Source organism: Podospora pseudocomata (assembly GCF_035222375.1).
Source record: "Podospora pseudocomata strain CBS 415.72m chromosome 2 map unlocalized CBS415.72m_2, whole genome shotgun sequence".
In the NCBI taxonomy this organism is placed as follows: Eukaryota; Fungi; Ascomycota; class Sordariomycetes; order Sordariales; family Podosporaceae; genus Podospora; species Podospora pseudocomata.
Window position 1 is genome coordinate 1,442,585 of NW_026946365.1, and position 16,860 is coordinate 1,459,444.

The 16,860-nt window shown below is 55.2% G+C and overlaps 5 protein-coding genes across 5 annotated transcripts; 4 read left to right on the top strand and 1 right to left on the bottom strand.

The window, feature by feature from the left end:
• Nucleotides 1–1,274: 1,274 nt before the first annotated feature.
• Nucleotides 1,275–4,818, top strand: QC762_203130 (uncharacterized protein; the record flags this gene model as incomplete). The annotated part of the gene is given in 4 exon segments (XM_062887201.1): nucleotides 1,275–1,279; nucleotides 1,488–3,923; nucleotides 4,121–4,268; nucleotides 4,279–4,818. 3 exon segments carry the CDS (start codon nucleotides 1,275–1,277, stop codon nucleotides 4,128–4,130), a joined length of 2,451 nt encoding a protein of 816 aa, XP_062746994.1. The 3' UTR covers nucleotides 4,131–4,268; nucleotides 4,279–4,818.
• Nucleotides 4,819–5,137: 319 nt separating this feature from the next.
• On the bottom strand, nucleotides 5,138–5,953 carry COQ10 (Coenzyme Q-binding protein coq10, mitochondrial; the record flags this gene model as incomplete). Its single annotated transcript, XM_062887202.1, has 1 exon — nucleotides 5,138–5,953. One exon carries the CDS (start codon nucleotides 5,951–5,953, stop codon nucleotides 5,138–5,140), a length of 816 nt encoding a protein of 271 aa, XP_062746995.1.
• Nucleotides 5,954–6,782: 829 nt separating this feature from the next.
• On the top strand, nucleotides 6,783–9,644 carry QC762_203150 (uncharacterized protein; the record flags this gene model as incomplete). Its single annotated transcript, XM_062887203.1, has 11 exons — nucleotides 6,783–7,017; nucleotides 7,072–7,097; nucleotides 7,155–7,186; nucleotides 7,253–7,395; nucleotides 7,450–7,641; nucleotides 7,698–7,730; nucleotides 7,782–7,833; nucleotides 7,886–7,959; nucleotides 8,014–8,138; nucleotides 8,185–9,459; nucleotides 9,517–9,644. Exons 9-11 carry the CDS (start codon nucleotides 8,114–8,116, stop codon nucleotides 9,642–9,644), a joined length of 1,428 nt encoding a protein of 475 aa, XP_062746996.1. The 5' UTR covers nucleotides 6,783–7,017; nucleotides 7,072–7,097; nucleotides 7,155–7,186; nucleotides 7,253–7,395; nucleotides 7,450–7,641; nucleotides 7,698–7,730; nucleotides 7,782–7,833; nucleotides 7,886–7,959; nucleotides 8,014–8,113.
• A 405-nt stretch (nucleotides 9,645–10,049) lies between these two features.
• Nucleotides 10,050–11,402, top strand: QC762_203160 (uncharacterized protein; the record flags this gene model as incomplete). The annotated part of the gene is made up of 2 exons (XM_062887204.1): nucleotides 10,050–10,368; nucleotides 10,586–11,402. 2 exons carry the CDS (start codon nucleotides 10,050–10,052, stop codon nucleotides 11,353–11,355), a joined length of 1,089 nt encoding a protein of 362 aa, XP_062746997.1. The 3' UTR covers nucleotides 11,356–11,402.
• Nucleotides 11,403–11,969: 567 nt separating this feature from the next.
• On the top strand, nucleotides 11,970–16,385 carry SAC3 (actin cytoskeleton and mitosis protein; the record flags this gene model as incomplete). The annotated part of the gene is made up of 1 exon (XM_062887205.1): nucleotides 11,970–16,385. One exon carries the CDS (start codon nucleotides 11,970–11,972, stop codon nucleotides 16,383–16,385), a length of 4,416 nt encoding a protein of 1,471 aa, XP_062746998.1.
• Nucleotides 16,386–16,860: the final 475 nt, after the last annotated feature.

The following is a 16,860-nucleotide window of genomic DNA, read 5'->3' on the forward strand; positions in this document are numbered from 1 at the left end:
CCCGTCAACCCTGTGCATAGTTGAGCACCTGATGATGATCATGATGATGATAAGGGTGGTGAGGGCGGTAAGCAGTGGTGGTGGTGGTGGTGGTGGTGGTGTTTAACGGTTCACAGCCCTGGGCCCGTTTCCACTGCCGTCGCGGGGATTCCACGTTCCATTTATCGTCAAGGTCGTCTCGAGCCGAGAGAACCCCTCACTGACGCTATGCTAGTATTGAGGCTTATACCTACCTCTCTTACCTTGGCGCCCGTGCTGCGTCTCGAGCCCTTGACAGACAAGAGTGTGAATTGCGGTTCCTGTTTCTCTCCTGGCGCGGTCAGCGGTCACGAGTGTTACCCACCACAGGCCTGTCTGGTCTGGCCCGACACTGGCTTACACTACTACAAGATAGAGAAGCACATACACAAGCAGAATAAAGGTGGGTTGCCCGGCCCCCTCCCCCTCTTCCTATATCTTGGTGTTCTCCCCCTCCTTTCCACAGATATTCCCGTCCTCTCCTTTCCAGAGTGCTGGGCCCATCATTACACACGCTGTCCCCTCTCCCTCTCTTCCCTCTCTCCTTTCCCCCTTAACCCTCGCCCTCACCCTCACCCTCCTCACCTTGGTCGCGATGGCGAATGAACTGGGCTAGACGGCAGTCCACTTTCTTTCGTCGTCGCACTGCGAGAGACAGGGCCTGGCTCACTCACACAGCAGCCCCTCATTGTGGATCTGATCTAGGCGTTTTGTGCATACCGTTCCCTGCCGCTGACCGCTGACCACGGACCACCCCTTCCCCCCAGCAAGGACAACTCTCTCAACCCAAGTCCAGTCACAAACCAACCCGATCTCTCCCTTTTTTTTTTTTTGCGCCCAACCCACTTTATTTATTTTTCGCCCGTGCATTCGTCCCAAGTTCTTCTGCCTCTTTTTTCACCCGAACTGAAAGAACAGACCCAGATCATCTGAGAGCGATTGCGATTGATACAGTCTACCCCTGACCCGACCAAGCATTTTCCCTCGAGCGTTCTTGTTGAACATCCACCACAGACCCCCCAAGACTCCCCAGACTCCTCCCCCGCTCCCGCTCCCTGCTCTCCACCCACCACCCACCGGCCGGTAGTGCTCAGCCCAGCCCAGCCCACCACGAGACAGCGATAAACGAGAGACGATATCTATAAGAACAAGAATACTGCGCCAATTTCATTCCCCTTCAATTACTTGACTCCCACTTTCTCGACACCATCTGTCGCGAATCAAAGGGTGACGGTAACAGATAGGAACCATTCCCAATGTCGTAAGTAGACACACACACACACACACACCCCTGGCCTGGACGGCTCTGGAATTCCTCAGCCCGTGCCACCGAGAGCTGTGCCGCAACTCACCTATAACACCCCCCTCCAATAATGTGTCCCGGTTTGACTAACCCGTCGCGCCCTGTTTTTTCCCCCTCGCGTTAGAATAAGAGGACGATCCGTAACAATAAACACACGCAGTCACAGCCACGCTGCACCATCGACATCTTCAGATTCATACTATACTGACGAGGACTCGTACTCGCAACAAAGCCACGAGTACAGCGAATCGCTCGCTGACGACGACGACGAAGAGGAAGAGGACGACGACGACGACGAAGACGAGTGGGGAGGAGAATACGACGACATTGACCCATCGGATTCTGCATCCACCGCTCACCACGAGCCCTACAAGCGCCCCATTTCCCGAAACCACAGCGGCACCGGCAGACCGCACAGCGGCTCCCGACGTCACCGGCTTCCACCACCCCAGGGACGCCAGTCGGCAAGCTACTACCAGTCACCCCAAGCGCCTCCAATGAGCCTGGACCCCTCGGACGAATACGGCTCGACGTATGGTCGCCCAAGCTATGCCCACGGCCCACCACCGCCCAACAACGTCGGCGCATTCTACGGAAACCGAGGTAACCAACCCCCAGCAGGGTATGCAGCAAGTCACGTAGGCGGTTTCGGCGCAAGTCCATACGGAGCCGGCCAAATGGTTCCCTACGGTGACTATTCGAATCCCTTCGCGCCCATGCGCGGCGCCAACGGGCCCCCTCAAAATGATTACTACAACGATCCCCGCGCACTCGGCCCACATGGTCACCAGCCGGGTCCGGGTCCGCAGCACTACGGACACGGCATGATGGCCCCCTACAACCCCGCCGGAGCGGCGGCCTCCATGTTTTACGGTGCTCACCAGGGTTATGGTGGCATGCCTCCACACATGCAGATGCACATGTATCAAGCACCCCCTCCACCGCCAACAGAAGTCAGCCCCAGACCGACGACACCCGCACCCGCCCCTCCTCCCAAGCCGGCCGAACCAGACCCGGCTATGCTCAAACTGCAAGCCGAACTGGAAGCCTTTAAGAAGGCCCAGAAAGAAAAGGAAGAAGCGGAAAAGCAAAGGGCACTGGAGGAAAAGATCCGCCAAGACGCCGCAGAGGCCTACCGCCGGCAGATGGAAGAGACTGAACGGCAGAGGAAGAAGGCCGAGGAGGAAGCCGCCGCGGCAAGGAGAAAGGCCGAGGAGGAGGCTGCCAGGCAAAAGATGGAACACGAAAGGCAGCTTGCTCTCGCCAAGGCCGAAGCTGAAAAGGCGACGCTGGAAAGGTTGGAGAAGGAGCGAAGAGAGGCCGAGCAGAGGAGGAAGGAAGCCGAGGAGGAGCGCAAGAGGCTTGAGCGGGAGGCACGCGACAAGTTTGAGGCCGAGATGAGAGCTGCTGAGGAGCGTAGAAGGCGCGAGGCGGAGGCTGCTGCTCTTGCCGAGGCTGAAGCCAAGGCCCGTGTGGAAAGAGCCATCCGTGAGGAGCAGGAGAAGATGGCGGCCAAGATCAAGGCTGAGGAAGAGGCCAAGGCTGCTGCTGCTGCGAAGGCGGCCGAGGAGGCCAAGAAGCTCAAGGAGCTGGAAGAAGAGGCGAAGAAGGCTCTGGAAAGGGCCATCAAGGAGCAGGAGGAGAAGCTCGCGGCTGCTGTCAAGGCGGAACGCGAGAAGATTGAGGCTGCTCAGAAGGCCGAGGAGGAGGCCAAAGCCGCGGCGGCGAAGAAGGCGGCCGAGGAGGAGGCCTGGAAGAAGAAGCTGGAGCAGGAGGCTCAGATGAAGGCAGAGCTGGAGGCGAGAGAGAAGATTGAGAAGGAGAGGCAGGCTGCCGAGGCGGCTGCTGCTGCCGCCGCCGCGGCAAAGGCCGCTGAGGAGGCCCTCAAGAAGAGGCTGATGGAGGAGGCCAAGGTGAAGGTTGAGGAGGCTGTCATGAAGAAGGAGAAGCCGCCCATCAGGTTTAAGGATGCTGTCGGGCGCAAGTTTAGCTTCCCCTTTCACCTTTGCGCCACGTGGACGGGCATGGAGGAGTTGATCAAGCAGGCCTTCCTTAACATGGAGGTCATTGGCCCTCACGTGCAGGAAGGGCACTACGACTTGATCGGCCCCGACGGCGAAATCATCCTGCCTTCGGTCTGGGAGCGTGTCATCCAGCCCGACTGGGCCGTCACGATGCACATGTGGCCCATGGAGAAGCACCCCCTCCGCATGCAGCACCCGGGTATGCCGCCCCCGGGCATGCAAATGCCTGGCATGCCCCCCGGAATGGGCCGACCCCAACCCCAAGGTGGACACCACGGACATGGGCACCGGCCCTCCATGGGGATGCCATACCGGCCACCTTCCCGTCCGACCGGTGGACAAGGCGGACCACCGCCCCCTCCTCCGCCTCCGGGCGGCATGGCATGGCCGCCTGCCGGTAGCGCCATGGGCGGCATACCGATGCCCGGTCAGGGACAACGTATCAGGGTTCCAATGCCCGGACCGAACGGCGCCGTTGTTGTGACGGCGGATCCGCCAAAGGTGAAGAAGTCCAAGGGCGCGCCGACGACGGTGCTGGGGTGGATGGCGGGCAAGCCGACGAAGAGCAGCGGGAAAAAGTATGTTGCAGACTCCTCCCCCCAGATTGTGATATCCAAACCTGTCGTCCCCGAGAAGCACCGAGCACATTATGTGGAGTATAAGTTGAAGTCACAGAGTCGAAGTTTGTCGTTTTACCTTGCCCCCCCTGTATCATCATCATTTGTCACGGATGTTTTTTGAGATGGCACTGTGCTGACGTGTATTGGTGCAACAGGAAGAAATAAGCGTTGAGTTACCCAGACACTATCGAAGATAACATCCCTCGACTTACTCACCCGATATACAACCTTTCTCTCATCAACATTTCTCGCTGCTTTTTTTTCTGGTTTCTTTACTCAGTCTGTGTCTACAGTTTTTTTTTTTTTTTTTTTTGGCTTTTTGATACCTTGTCGCCTATTTTTGCCTCGCAGGTTTTTTTTTTCTTTCAGTATAACACTTTGAAATTTGGACGGTGGGGGAGAGATATACGAGGTATGATGGAATATGATATTTGGATATGACGGAAACGAAACAGATATATGGATGGATGGATGGTCAAGATATGGAGATGGGTATGGAAGATGATGGTGGGTGGCATTAGTTTTTTTTTCTTCTTTTTTTTCCCTTCTTCTCTTCGTTTCGGCCCGGCGCAAAAAGCTCAAGCATCACATCATGGTCAAAGCATTTGCAACAAAGCGTGGCGCGACGGGCGATTGGGATATTTTTGTTTTTGTTTTTTTTGGTTTGGTTTGTGTGGTGGTGGTGTGGTCCTAGATGCTTTTTTTGTGGTCCTTCGTTATTTTCTGCTATCTTCTAGGCTGGTTCGTGTTGTGTTGTTTATTGTTTACTTTTTACGTATTATAAAACCAAAAATGAGAAGTACAAAAATTAAAAAGGGTCAAAGATTGTTGCTAATGTTTTGAGCGTTCGGTGTGATTGGTTTGGGTGGTTGAAGGTGTCTATGTGTTGTGTGTGTGCTGGGTATCGCCTATCTAACTCCTTCGCTTGCTGTCTATCTCTATTGTACATATTTTTACATTCTTCTCCTTCCAACTCCCAGCTCGCTCCCTTCTACGCCTGTGGTGTTACATATCCATAACCATACATCCTTCAAGCTCCTTGTCCCCATATTCTTACGCCTTTGCCCACCCTCCGGTACCTGAACCACCAGAACTCTAACCAACTTCCCAACCAGAGTAGCGGCGGCCAAAGTGCTTGTCGCCAGAGCCGGCCCGGTGACTTTGCTTCCCATCTACTCCCCCCTGGTAGCCACTCCTATACACCCCCCGACCTGTGGCCTTCCCCCTCGTCCACAAACCTCCCTGGCCCTCCCCTCAAAAGCACATATCATACGTCCCACCATCTCATCCGCCACGGCCCGAACCGCGAGCCCGACAGCCGGATTCGCAAACCGAAACCTCACCACCAATTTCACCTCCGTCACCCCCCCTTTTACTTCCCGCACCGTCCACTTCGTGCACAAACTCTCAAACACCCCCCCCTCCAACCCCTTTTTGTCCCCCTCTGTAGTCTCATACCCGTGTTTTCTTAGGACGTCAAGCGGGATGGTAGGGCTGGCGTTTCCGGATACCGCCTCGACGGTGGTGCAGGGGATGCAGTACACTCTGGAAGTGTAGGATTGGGTGATGGGGCCCCAGCCGACGGTGAGGTCGCCGGTTTTGGGAAGGTTGGTTTTGGGGGTAAAAGAGGTGATGAGGGAGTGGGTGCAGTGGGGGAGGAAGCGGTGATAGGAGTTTATGTCGGCGATTAGGGAGTAGATTTCTGAGGGGGGATAAGGGAGGACTTTGGTTGCGGAGAGGGTGGTTAATGGGGCGGTGGTCGGGAGGGGGGGGAGGAGGGAGGTGAGGAATGTTCTTGAATGGGGGCGAGATTGTGGTTTTCGGGACTGGAGAGGAGGTGGTTGTCGGGATTGGGGCGATGATAATGATAGTTGTTGTTGGGAGGGGAGGAGGAGCAAGGGTCGTCGAGAAAGGCGAGAAAGGGGGGCTGCTCGTAGTCGCAGGCTTGGGCGCATTGTGACGAGGGAGGTTCGTTGAGGGAGGTTCATGGTGTTGTGCGATCAGATCGGATGGCAGATCGCGAAATGGGTTCGGGTAGTAGGTACCTTTTTGGCGGGGCCGAACCAAGGTGCCCACTTTTGAGCCGGGGGGCTGCCGGCCGTTATTCGGACTGTGCTGGCTTGGGGTGACAACTATCGATGTCAGGGATGCTTCTGAATGAGGGCTGCATACCCATCTTGTGCTCAAATCACAAGTGTTAGGCTTTTCTGGTGTTCTTGGTCAAACTCAGAAAAAGCCCACTTCAGCCTGGCCTGTCATCAGACACATGTTTGAAAAGAAAAAAAAACGTCTATTTTTTCTTCGCGGCCTGCGTCTGTAACAAATGGGAGAGCAATCCACTGGTAGCGTCCATTTCGCTGGTGTCATCTAAGAGCTATCTCTTGAATACACGCTCCAAGCCGTCCCATTGCCATCTTCACTCTCCAATGCTTGGTGCTTACTTCTGATTTTCTGCACCATGGCCCGAATCACGCCCAGCTTTACCCCCAGCTTTACCCACAGCATTAACCCCCATCGCTACCCCCATATCCAGCATCAGCTAGAGCATCAACTAGAGCATCAGCTAGAAAAGCGGCCAGAGCATTGCTCCCGGCATTCATCATAGCATTTTCCATAAAACCAAGCGGCAACCAGAGCATCAGCGGTTGAGGTGTAAGTGCTTCGGGCACATGATTGGCTGAGCCGTCTGTTGTGGGTACCAGCTCAATTTCAGACCACAACGCCTGGAACAGGCCGTGTGTGGCTACACTCAGCTGGCAAGATTGTTTGGAACTGCCATAAGTACAGGTGAAATCCCTGCCACTTCAACCCCTCCAAGCTGTCTGAGCCCCTCCGAGCTGTTGCCCCTCCCTATGTTATCTTTGCGTCTTGCACGACAACCCCCTATCAACCACCTAACCTATAGCCATCATTCACGATGGGAGGCCATCTAGTGACGGTTGCGACATGCAACCTAAATCAGTGGGTTCTCGACTGGGAGGGCAACCTGAACCGCATCGTTGAGAGCATCCACATCGCAAAAGCGGCCGGTGCTCGGCTTCGTGTCGGTCCCGTGAGTTGTGTGTCATTGATGATAAGCAAGTGCAGCTGTCTAACTTGGAGATAGGAGCTTGAAATCACCGGCTACTCTGCGTACGCATAACCAGTTACCACCTGGAATTCCCATGACTGATTCCCGTCCCTCTTTAGCTTGGACCACTTCCACGAGCTTGATGTCTACAGTAATGGAAACCCTTGGGCTATTGATTCCCGAGCCTTTATGGACCAGAGTTAACTCTTGTGTCTAGCCCACAGTCTGGAGATGCTCAGCATCCTGCTCCAGGATGAGAGCACCCATGGTATTCTCCTGGACATTGGCATGCCCATTCTGCACAGGAACCTCAGATACAATTGCCGGGTTATTTGCCTCGACGGAAAGATTCTCTTGATCGTGAGCCTGCCCACTCTCGCCGCAATGGGCATCCGACTGATGGTTACTATGCAGAGACCGAAAATGTGGCTGGCCAATGATGGCAACTACAGGGAGATGAGGCACTTTACCCCCTGGATGCGCCCTAGAGAGACTGAGCTGTTCCACCTCCCCAAGATGCTGGCTGAGCTCCAGGGTGAAACCCACGTCTTATTTGGTGATGCCGTTATTTCCACCCCCGAGACTGCCTTTGGTGCCGAGACCTGTGTAAGCTGTAATGGTGGCGCGAAAGACCATGGTTCGAGGACACTAATGTCTTGCAGGAAGAGCTTTTCACCCCTAAAGCTCCGCATATCGTGGGTCTCCCTTGTTGCCAACTTGGAGACATGATGTTGACAGTCTCACAGGACATGGCTCTGGATGGTGTGGAGATCATCACCAACAGCAGCGGCAGTCACTGTGCGTCTCATCATCACTTTGTTCTGGACATAAAAAGCTGACAGACAGCCAGTCACCTTACGGAAACTCGACACTCGTCTTCAGCTGATTATGGAGGCCACCAGAAAGTCTGGTGGTGTATACCTTGTATGGCCCCTAGGTGTTGTGTGAATGATCCGTTGGAGCTGACAGGTTCTGCAGTATGCCAACCAACAAGGCTGCGAGTAAGTGTCTCTGAAGAGTCTGGGCCGCTGCGGCTAACAAGCACAGTGGCGAGCGCCTGTACTTTGACGGGTGTGCCATGATCATAGTAAACGGCGATATTGGTAGGTCACCTTGCTCATCCTTCCGAGCCCTGCTGACACCGCACAGTTGCCCAAGGATCCCAGTTCGGTCTCAAAGACGTCGAGGTGGTCACCGCCACTGTCGACCTCGAGGAAGTCAGATCATATCGAGCAGCCATCTCCCGCGGTCTCCAAGCCGCGACCTCGGATGCCAGGTATCAAAGAATTCAGACTCCATTCGAGCTGGCCCCCGAAGATGACGACGCCGATATCGAAAAGCGACCCACCCTCCCCATGCAGCCCAGAATGCACCCCGTCGAAGAAGAGATTGCCCTCTCTGGCGGATGCTACCTCTGGGACTACCTTCGCAGATCCGGAACGGCAGGCTACCTCGTTCCCCTGAGCGGCGGTATTGACTCGTGCGCTACCGCCGTGATTGTGTATTCCATGTGCCGCATCGTCATGGATGCCATCGAGGAGGAAAATCAACAGGTCATTGAAGATGTCAAACGACTTTGTCAATACAGCCAGGGTGTGTTGCCCAAGACACCGCAAGAATTGTGCAACCAAATTTTCACCACCATCTACATGGGTATGAAGAAGCAGAGCTCTCGTGACACTCGCCAGCGCGCAAAGGATCTTGCCGAGGCCATCGGGAGTCACCACGTCAACCTCGATATTGACGAGGTATACGAGGCTCAGAAGAAGCTCGTCGTCAACACCCTCAATTTTGAGCCTAGGTTCGAGGTGGAAGGGGGCAGCAACCAAGAAAACTTGACGCTGCAGTGCTTGCAAGCCAGAATCAGAATGGTAACAGCGTACGAGTTTGGGCAGATCCTTCCAACCGCGCGCGGAAGACCAGGAGGCGGCAGCCTGCTCGTCCTCGGCAGTGCAAACGTTGGAGAGTCTTTGAGGGGATATCTGACCAAGTATGACTGCTCGAGTGCGGATATCAACCCCATCGGCTCCATCGACAAGGCGGACTTGAAACGCTTCATTGCATGGGCCGAGAAAGAATTCGACCTACCCTGCCTCCACGAATTCCTGACGGCCGTTCCCACGGCCGAGCTGGAGCCCATCACCGAGAACTATGTTCAGAGTGATGAAGCCGACATGGGCATGACGTACGAGGAGCTCACCACGTTTGGGCGCCTCCGCAAGCTCAACAAGCTCGGCCCGTTCGCCATGTTCCAGCGTCTCGTCCACGACTGGAGCATCGACCGGAAGCACGTCGAGGGCGATACCGCGCCACACTACACGCCTGCTCAAGTTGCAGAGAAGGTGAAGAGGTTCTTCCACTTTTATGCCATCAACCGGCACAAGATGACAACCTTGACCCCAGCCCTTCACTGTAATGATTATTGTAAGTTGATATGCACTTTTTCCCCCGTCGGACCTTTGTGATTGACCGTGCCCATAGCACCGGACGACAACCGCTTTGATCTCCGACCGTTCCTGTACCCTAACTTTTGGAAGAGCTGGTCCTTCAAGAGGATTGATATGGAGCTGAAGAAGATTGAAAAGAAGCGGGCCAGTAAGGGGAAGTAGAGTATGATGAGGAATCGATTGTAATATTTCACCCTGTTCATCATCTTCTCGACATCAACCAGAGGAATGCTCTCTTTGACAGACTGATAAGATAAAAACTGCTTGATTCGGCTAGCGGCAAGAGTGGGCTTGGGCCCGGAACGGCGCAGAGTGATCCGGCCAATGAGCAGCCCCACAGGGCGAGTTTCACAGACAAAATGGGTCTCGATTTTTCCCTTTCTGTTCGCACTCTTCCGTTTCTTCTCAGCCTGCAAATTCTGCAGCCCCGCGCAACAATGGTGTTGAACATCCACCACCACTCAGCCAGCGCCATCCAGTGACCGGCGCCAGTCGTTAGCTGCTGCCTTTTACTCTCTCTTTTTACCAAGAGTTATCACACGCTCTTTACTCGCCCTTTACTCGCCCATGACTGTCGACGAAACAGTCGTCGCCGTCGCCGGCTCCAACGATGGGCAGGCACAGCTCGCCACGGACCTCTCGACGCTTGAGATAAAGAACGGAACCAAGCAGACAGGCGAGCAGCCTGCCCATCGCTCCCATGATCCCCAGTACAACCAGAAGCGAAGCGACCCCTTCCAGTTTGGCTCACGTCTTCTGGGCGAGGAGGACGACCCCTTCGAGTTCAATGCTTGGGATCATGTCGAGGTTGACGATGAATTCAAAGAGTATGCTGAACAACAATACGAGATGCAACGTCAAGCCCCCGTCTCCGAGTTTGACAAATGTAAGTTGCAACAATGTTTTTTTTTTTTGGTTCGCTTCCACGGGGCCCAAACGCCCCTGCGTTGTGTGATGATTTACATTTATAGCATAGTTCATCTGAATTCCTTTGATGACAACTGTAGCACATATAGTCTTTCGCTCCCATCTGACACGCATTCTTTCCACTTTCTCTCTTTTTGCAGGCACTCGCAAGCAATTTGCTGACTCGAGAAACACAGTTCGATTCAATTCCGACCCTGCAAAGTGGTGGAACAAGTTCTACAAGAACAACACATCCAACTTCTTCAAGGACCGGAAATGGCTCCAGCAAGAGTTTCCCGTTCTTGATCGACTGACGCAAGAGGACGCTGGACCCGTCACCATCCTTGAGATAGGCGCTGGCGCCGGCAACACGGCCTTTCCTGTTCTGTCGAGAAACAAGAACCCCAAGCTCAAGCTCCATGCTTGTGACTTTTCCAAGACGGCAGTCGATGTCATGCGCAACCACGAGGCGTACAACACGGATCTGATGCAAGCCGACGTGTGGGATGTTGCTGGGGAGGAACTTCCCCCCGGGCTGGGAGAGGGGTCCGTGGACCTTGTCATGATGGTGTTCGTCTTCTCTGCCCTCTCTCCGCTGCAGTGGAAGAAGGCGGTAGAGAATGTTCATCGGGTGCTCAAGCCAGGTGGTGAGGTCTGCTTCCGCGACTATGGAAGAGGTGACCTCGCTCAGGTCCGCTTTAAAAAGGGACGGTACTTGGAAGAGAACTTTTACATTCGAGGCGATGGCACCCGCGTCTACTTCTTTGAGAAGGACGAGCTCGCTGATGTTTGGTCAGGCAAGCTGAACATCGAGGCCACTGATGGCGATGCCGACGCCGACTCTGAGGGCGTGAAGCCCAAGTTTGAGATTGAGGAGCTTGGTGTAGACCGTAGAATGCTTGTTAACCGTGCCAGAAAGCTCAAGATGTACCGATGCTGGATGCAGGGCCGGTTTAGAAAGGTATGAAAAATATCAAGATGATTTGAGAGCAATCTATTTCCGCAATGTCTCGATTCTGTGACTTGTCTGTTGTCGTATTGTTTTGATGTGATCTTGAATTTGCTTGCTCCAAAAAGCTTGGACCACCCGACAGGAAACAGCTTGGGTGGGGCCCTGTTTTCACCGCCCGACCCTCTTTCTGCATGGGGCAGAATTCTGAATGCGACAGCGGCCGTGCTCTGTTCCCAATCCAGAACTGTATCACTGTGATCGCGACTTCGTGGAGCTCTCCACCGAGTTTGACGTCGACTCGGCAACATCTTCCACACCACCAACGCCGAACTTCCCGCTCATGCGACGCCAATTCTTTGTTCCCTCGGCCAACTAGAGCCGTCTCCTGTCGACACACCTTTCATTGCAATCGAGCATCTCCACGAGCCGACGACAGTCTTCTTCTGCCTCCTCCCACGGTAAAGTCATACTCGCTCGCCATCCGCACTTCGAAACCTACCCACCCCCACACCTTGTATGATATTTCATCCGTGACGACGATCGTCGATTAATACGCATTCTGTTTCCCACTTCGATCGACCGCTCACGCGAACCATCGCGACCGACGCCAATGCTCTGCTTCTTTCACCATGGCATCGCCAGCTAACAATCCCTTCGGGGTGCCCCCAGGCAATCCTTTTGGAGCACCAGGCCAGAACCCGTTCGGTGCGCCGTCGAGCAATCCGTTCGGGGTATCTTCGTTTGGAGCAGCAGCAGCAACACCACCACAGTCTACCCCCTCGTTCGGTAGCCAACCAGCTCAGAATCAATTCGGCGGCAGTTTCGGGGCTGCCCCTTCGTCATTTGGCAGCCAGCCAGCCGCAGGATTTGGGGTTCCGACATCGTTTGGGTCGAGTGACGGGAACAACATGGCGCGACGGGGAAGGGGCAAGATGTCGGCCTTGAATGCGTCCAACGGTCCGCAGGATAAGGGAGGCAAGTCCAACCAGTTCGGGGCGCAGAGCAACAAAGATACTCGGCGTACCAATCTGTTTCAGGGACCGAAGGGTTCATCTCTCAAGCGTGAAGTCGCCAAGGTCGCTGCCCCCGCGGCCTCTGTCCCTAGCAGTCAGCGCAAGCGGAACGAACGACCAAATGGATCGCAACCGCCAACACAGCACAGTCGTCGCGGCAAACAAGGCGTGACACAGGGGCCCAGCGAAGCGACGAGACAGCTGAGCCCCTTCGCCTACGACTATGCCAACAAGCTCTACGATCATCTCAAAAAGGAGGGCATCAAGGCTCCAACATGGCCGGCCCAAGTTGGCAACCCTGACAAGCGCGGTGCGGTCGAGACATTGAAAGAGTCTTACAAAAAGTATCGCACCCGCGCCTATGCGTCACTTCGAAAAGCCGATCTCATTGACGACCCGGACAAGCGAAGGAGGTTGGAGGACGCGCTTCCTTTCAAGGGCATCTGCGAGGACATGTGTCCGGAGTTCGAGCAGGTCTCTCGTATTGCCGAGTACGATGTCAAGACAGAAGAGAAGGATGAGCGTGGGTGGCCAGATACCGCCAAGATGGTCAAGAAGTTTGGGCGCTCGGCGGCTGGTCAGGATGCGCCGTTGCCCATGGACGTTCGCTCTGTGGCAGCTCTGAGGCGATCCACCGACTACCTTTTCAACGAGCTGTTGCAGTCAGAGAACAACCTCGCCTCGATGCACAACTACCTCCGAGATCGCACCCGAGCAGTACGCAAGGACTTCACCTTCCATTCGAAGAAAACAAACGAAGAAATGAAGGAACTGGTGTACTGTTTCGAGACGATCACGAGATTCCACGCCACAGCTCTCCATCTCCTCTGCCGAAAGGGGCACAGTTACGAGTCTTTTGATTCGAGACAGGAGATTGAGCAGTTGGGCAGGACGCTTCTGTCGCTCATCGAGGCATACGACAAGTGCCGGAAAAAGGGAGTGGTTTGCGAAAACGAGCCCGAGTTCAGGGCTTATTATCTTCTCCTCAATGCGCACGACCCCTCGATAATGAAGAGGATTCTCACATGGGGGAAGGAGTACTGGTTCCAATCCGAGGAGGTGCAGACGGCCTTGGCGTTGATTCAGGTCATGGACGACATTCGGGAGACCAAGGGCCCCCTGAAGCCAAAACGGCCAGTGACGCTGTCCGACACTTCGTTTGCCAACTTCTTTGCGATTGTGGAGGACTCCAGGACGTCTTACACCATGGCTTGCATTGCCGAGGTTCACTTCACCTGGGTCCGCCAGAACATTCTCAAGAATTTCGTTCGAGGGTATTCCCGCCACAGAGATGCGCCTCGGACTATTACGGCCGCGAACTTGAACAAGCTGCTCAGGTTTGACACGGACGAGGAGGCGGTTGAGTTCATCGAGCTCCACGGGTTCGAGATGTCGACCTGGGTGCCCCCCAACAGGCCCCCTGTGACGGAACCGTACCTGCTTCTCAACAACAAGAAGAAGGTTGTTCCCTCGCCGCGAGTACCGCAGGCTTTCTCGGGAAAGCTAGTGGAACGGAAGCGCACCACGCAGTCTTTGCCGTATGTCATTTACAATACAATCTACGAAGGGTCGACAGGGGGGGATGTCGGTATGGAAGACGAGCTGTTTGTGACGCAGAATAACACTCTGGGCGCGTCTTCGGCTTTTGGTCAACCAGCCTCGCAGCCTGCGGCAGCGATTTCGTCATTTGGTTTCGGTTCTTTGGCGAACGGAGTGCCGGCTCAACCGCAGGCGCCGGCTTCGACATTTGGCTCTTCGAACACACCATCCGGTGCTACTCCAGGCTTCGGAGCCCCGGCACCGTCAGCAAGTCCTTTTGGTCAACCGCCACCCCAGGCTAACAATCCCTTTGGGCAACCTGCTGCACCAACACCAACGGCAACGGTACCAGCTCCAACCCCCTTTGCGGGTTTTGGTTCAAACCCTACACCCGCCCCGGCACCTACTCCTGCCCAACCGCCATCACAAAAAGAAGCAGGAAAGAGCCCATTCTCGTTTGGAACGCCACAGACCGCTATATTCGGCTCTGGGGCCCCTCCCCCGAGCCTGGCGGAACCCTCAGCTCCGTCTTTCGGCTTCGGGAAACCGCCAGAGCCAGCGGCGCCGGCTACGACCCCATTCTCGTTTTTGAACAAGGATGCCTCTCCGGCTCAGCCAGCGAGTGTCCTCTCGAGCACAGAGAAGGCTCCGATATTTGGCAACATTGCCGCTCCCACCGCAAGCACACAGCCGACTCCGGCACCGGCTTCCGGTTTCTCTCTTGCTCAACCAACGCAGCCAACCTCGTCGCTTACGTTCCCCAATCTTGGGGCAAAGCCTGAGTCTCCAAAGAATGTCCAACCGGCGCCCGCTGCTCCAGCACAGCAGCCAGCTGTCCCTTCTGTCTCAATCACGCAGCCTACGCCCACCACATCTGGTGTGTTTCCTCCACAACAGCCAGTCCAGCCCGCTCCGGCTCAATCCCAGTTCCCAGCCCCGACACCCCCGGCAGTACCACCACCGGTCCAGAATGCACCCCTCTTCACCGTCACGCCGTCCGCACCACAAGCACCATCGCCCACTCCAAAACGAGACCTGATGGGGGGCTTCACAAAATGGTACGTCACTGGTGACGGAGGGCTGATGGAGCAATTTGCCGAAAACACGGTCCAGAATCTCGTCTGGGATGTCTTTCAGCGATATCAACTCGAAGAAGCGGAGAGGGTGAGAAGGGAGGAGGATGAGGAGAGTTGGCGGGCGGCGAGGGAGTTTATGTGCTATCGGCTGGGGCACAAGTATTTCAATCGGTGGAGGGAGACGGCGAGGAGGCTTTCGATGAGGAGGAGGTTGCGGGAGGGGAAGAGGCTGATGAGGGAGTGGAGGGTGATGCAGAAGGAGAGGGAGAGGGAGAAGGAACAAGAGGAGAAAGAGAGGGTGAAGGAGAGGAAGAGGAAGGCGGAGGAGGATGTTAGGTTGCTGGGGAGGTTGGTGAAGGGTAGTGGGAGGGGGTGGGGGGGGGGGAGTGTAGATGGGGTTTTTAGTCACGATGGGGGCGGGGGACAGGAGGAGGAGTTGACAAGGAGGAGTGGGATGTTTGGGGGCGTGGTGGGGAACGAAGGGGAGCTGGTGAAGAGGGCTGTGATGGGTGGGTTTGGGGTGACTACGGGAACGGGGACGGGGTATGAGGGGTATGAGGGGTATGAGGAGTCGGAGTTGGAGCTTGTCCCTGCGCCGAAGGAGATGACGGCTGGGTCGCCGGACAGTGATGCTACCGCGCAGAGAGAAGGGTGGAAGACGAGGTCTCTGAGGGAGAGGTTTGTCAGCGACCATGGGAGGAGAAGCGTCTCGGCTCACAGCTCGATCAACGGACGAGCATCACTCAGAAGCACAAACTTTTCGGGGGTGAACAACAACAACAACAACAAGAAACGGCGATCGGCGGAGCTGGACGGGCTGCTGCGTGAGCCTGATGCTAAAAGGCAGTCGTTTGCCATGAGCACGACCAGCTGTGGGAGCAACGCTTCTGCTTCTCGGCCCGGTATTAGGTCGAGGCACTGGGAGATGAGGCTGAGGGGGTTTGTGCAGGGGGCTGATGGGGGGTGGGTGGCGGAGAGTTTGGCGAATTCTTCCGGGAATGATGGTCAACCACAACGACCGCCGCCGTTGACAGAGTTGGAGATCCGGCTTGCCAGGATCAGGAGGGATCACTCCGTCGGTCGGGGGGGGAGTAGGTCTAGGGCTGCGTCGCAGAGCGGTGGGATGGGGATGTCACCGCCTCCTCCGCCGCCGCCGCTTTGGGGTGAGGGGGTTGGGAAAAGGAAACGGGATGGGGAGGGGGAGGAGGACAGGGGGAGGAAGGGAGGGGAATTTTCGCCTAGTGAAAGGGAGAGGGGCAGGGGTAGGTCGGGAGCGGGGACAACGACGACGAAGGATATGGTGGAGGATACGCAAAGGATGTTGAGGGAGTTGAGGGAGACGATGGAGTTGTTGGAGAGGGATAGGTTGGTTTTACCTGGTGGGGAGGGGGAAACAACGGAGGGGTGGGTTGCTTGAAAGTTTGGGGGGGCGAGGAGGAGAGAGAATGAAATTGTTTTGTTTTTTGTTTTGTTTTTTTGGGGGGGTGGGGGATGGGGGATGAGGAGTTGATGTGGAGGATGATGATACTTGAGGTACTTACCTATGGAAATTGCTGGTTTATTAGGGTTGTTTTTATTTTATTTTTTATTTTTTTTTACATGGAAGAAATATCAAATATTATATGGGAGAAAAAAATCAAAATTTTGTGAACACAATGAAGATAAAGGAGTGGGAGTTGAAAAGACACTGCGTGGCGTTGGGGGAGGTATAAATAGGGGAAGGAAAGGGGTTGAGCATTCTGCGGTTTGTCGGCGTTGGTGCTTTTTTTTGTTCTTTTTGCAAAGGGAGCAAGCAAGCATTTCTGGGGGTTTTGTTGGTGTGCTTTTGTGTATTTTTTGAAGCATTAGGTTTTATTATGATGAGAGGATAGGCACCATTCCACGTGCATGCT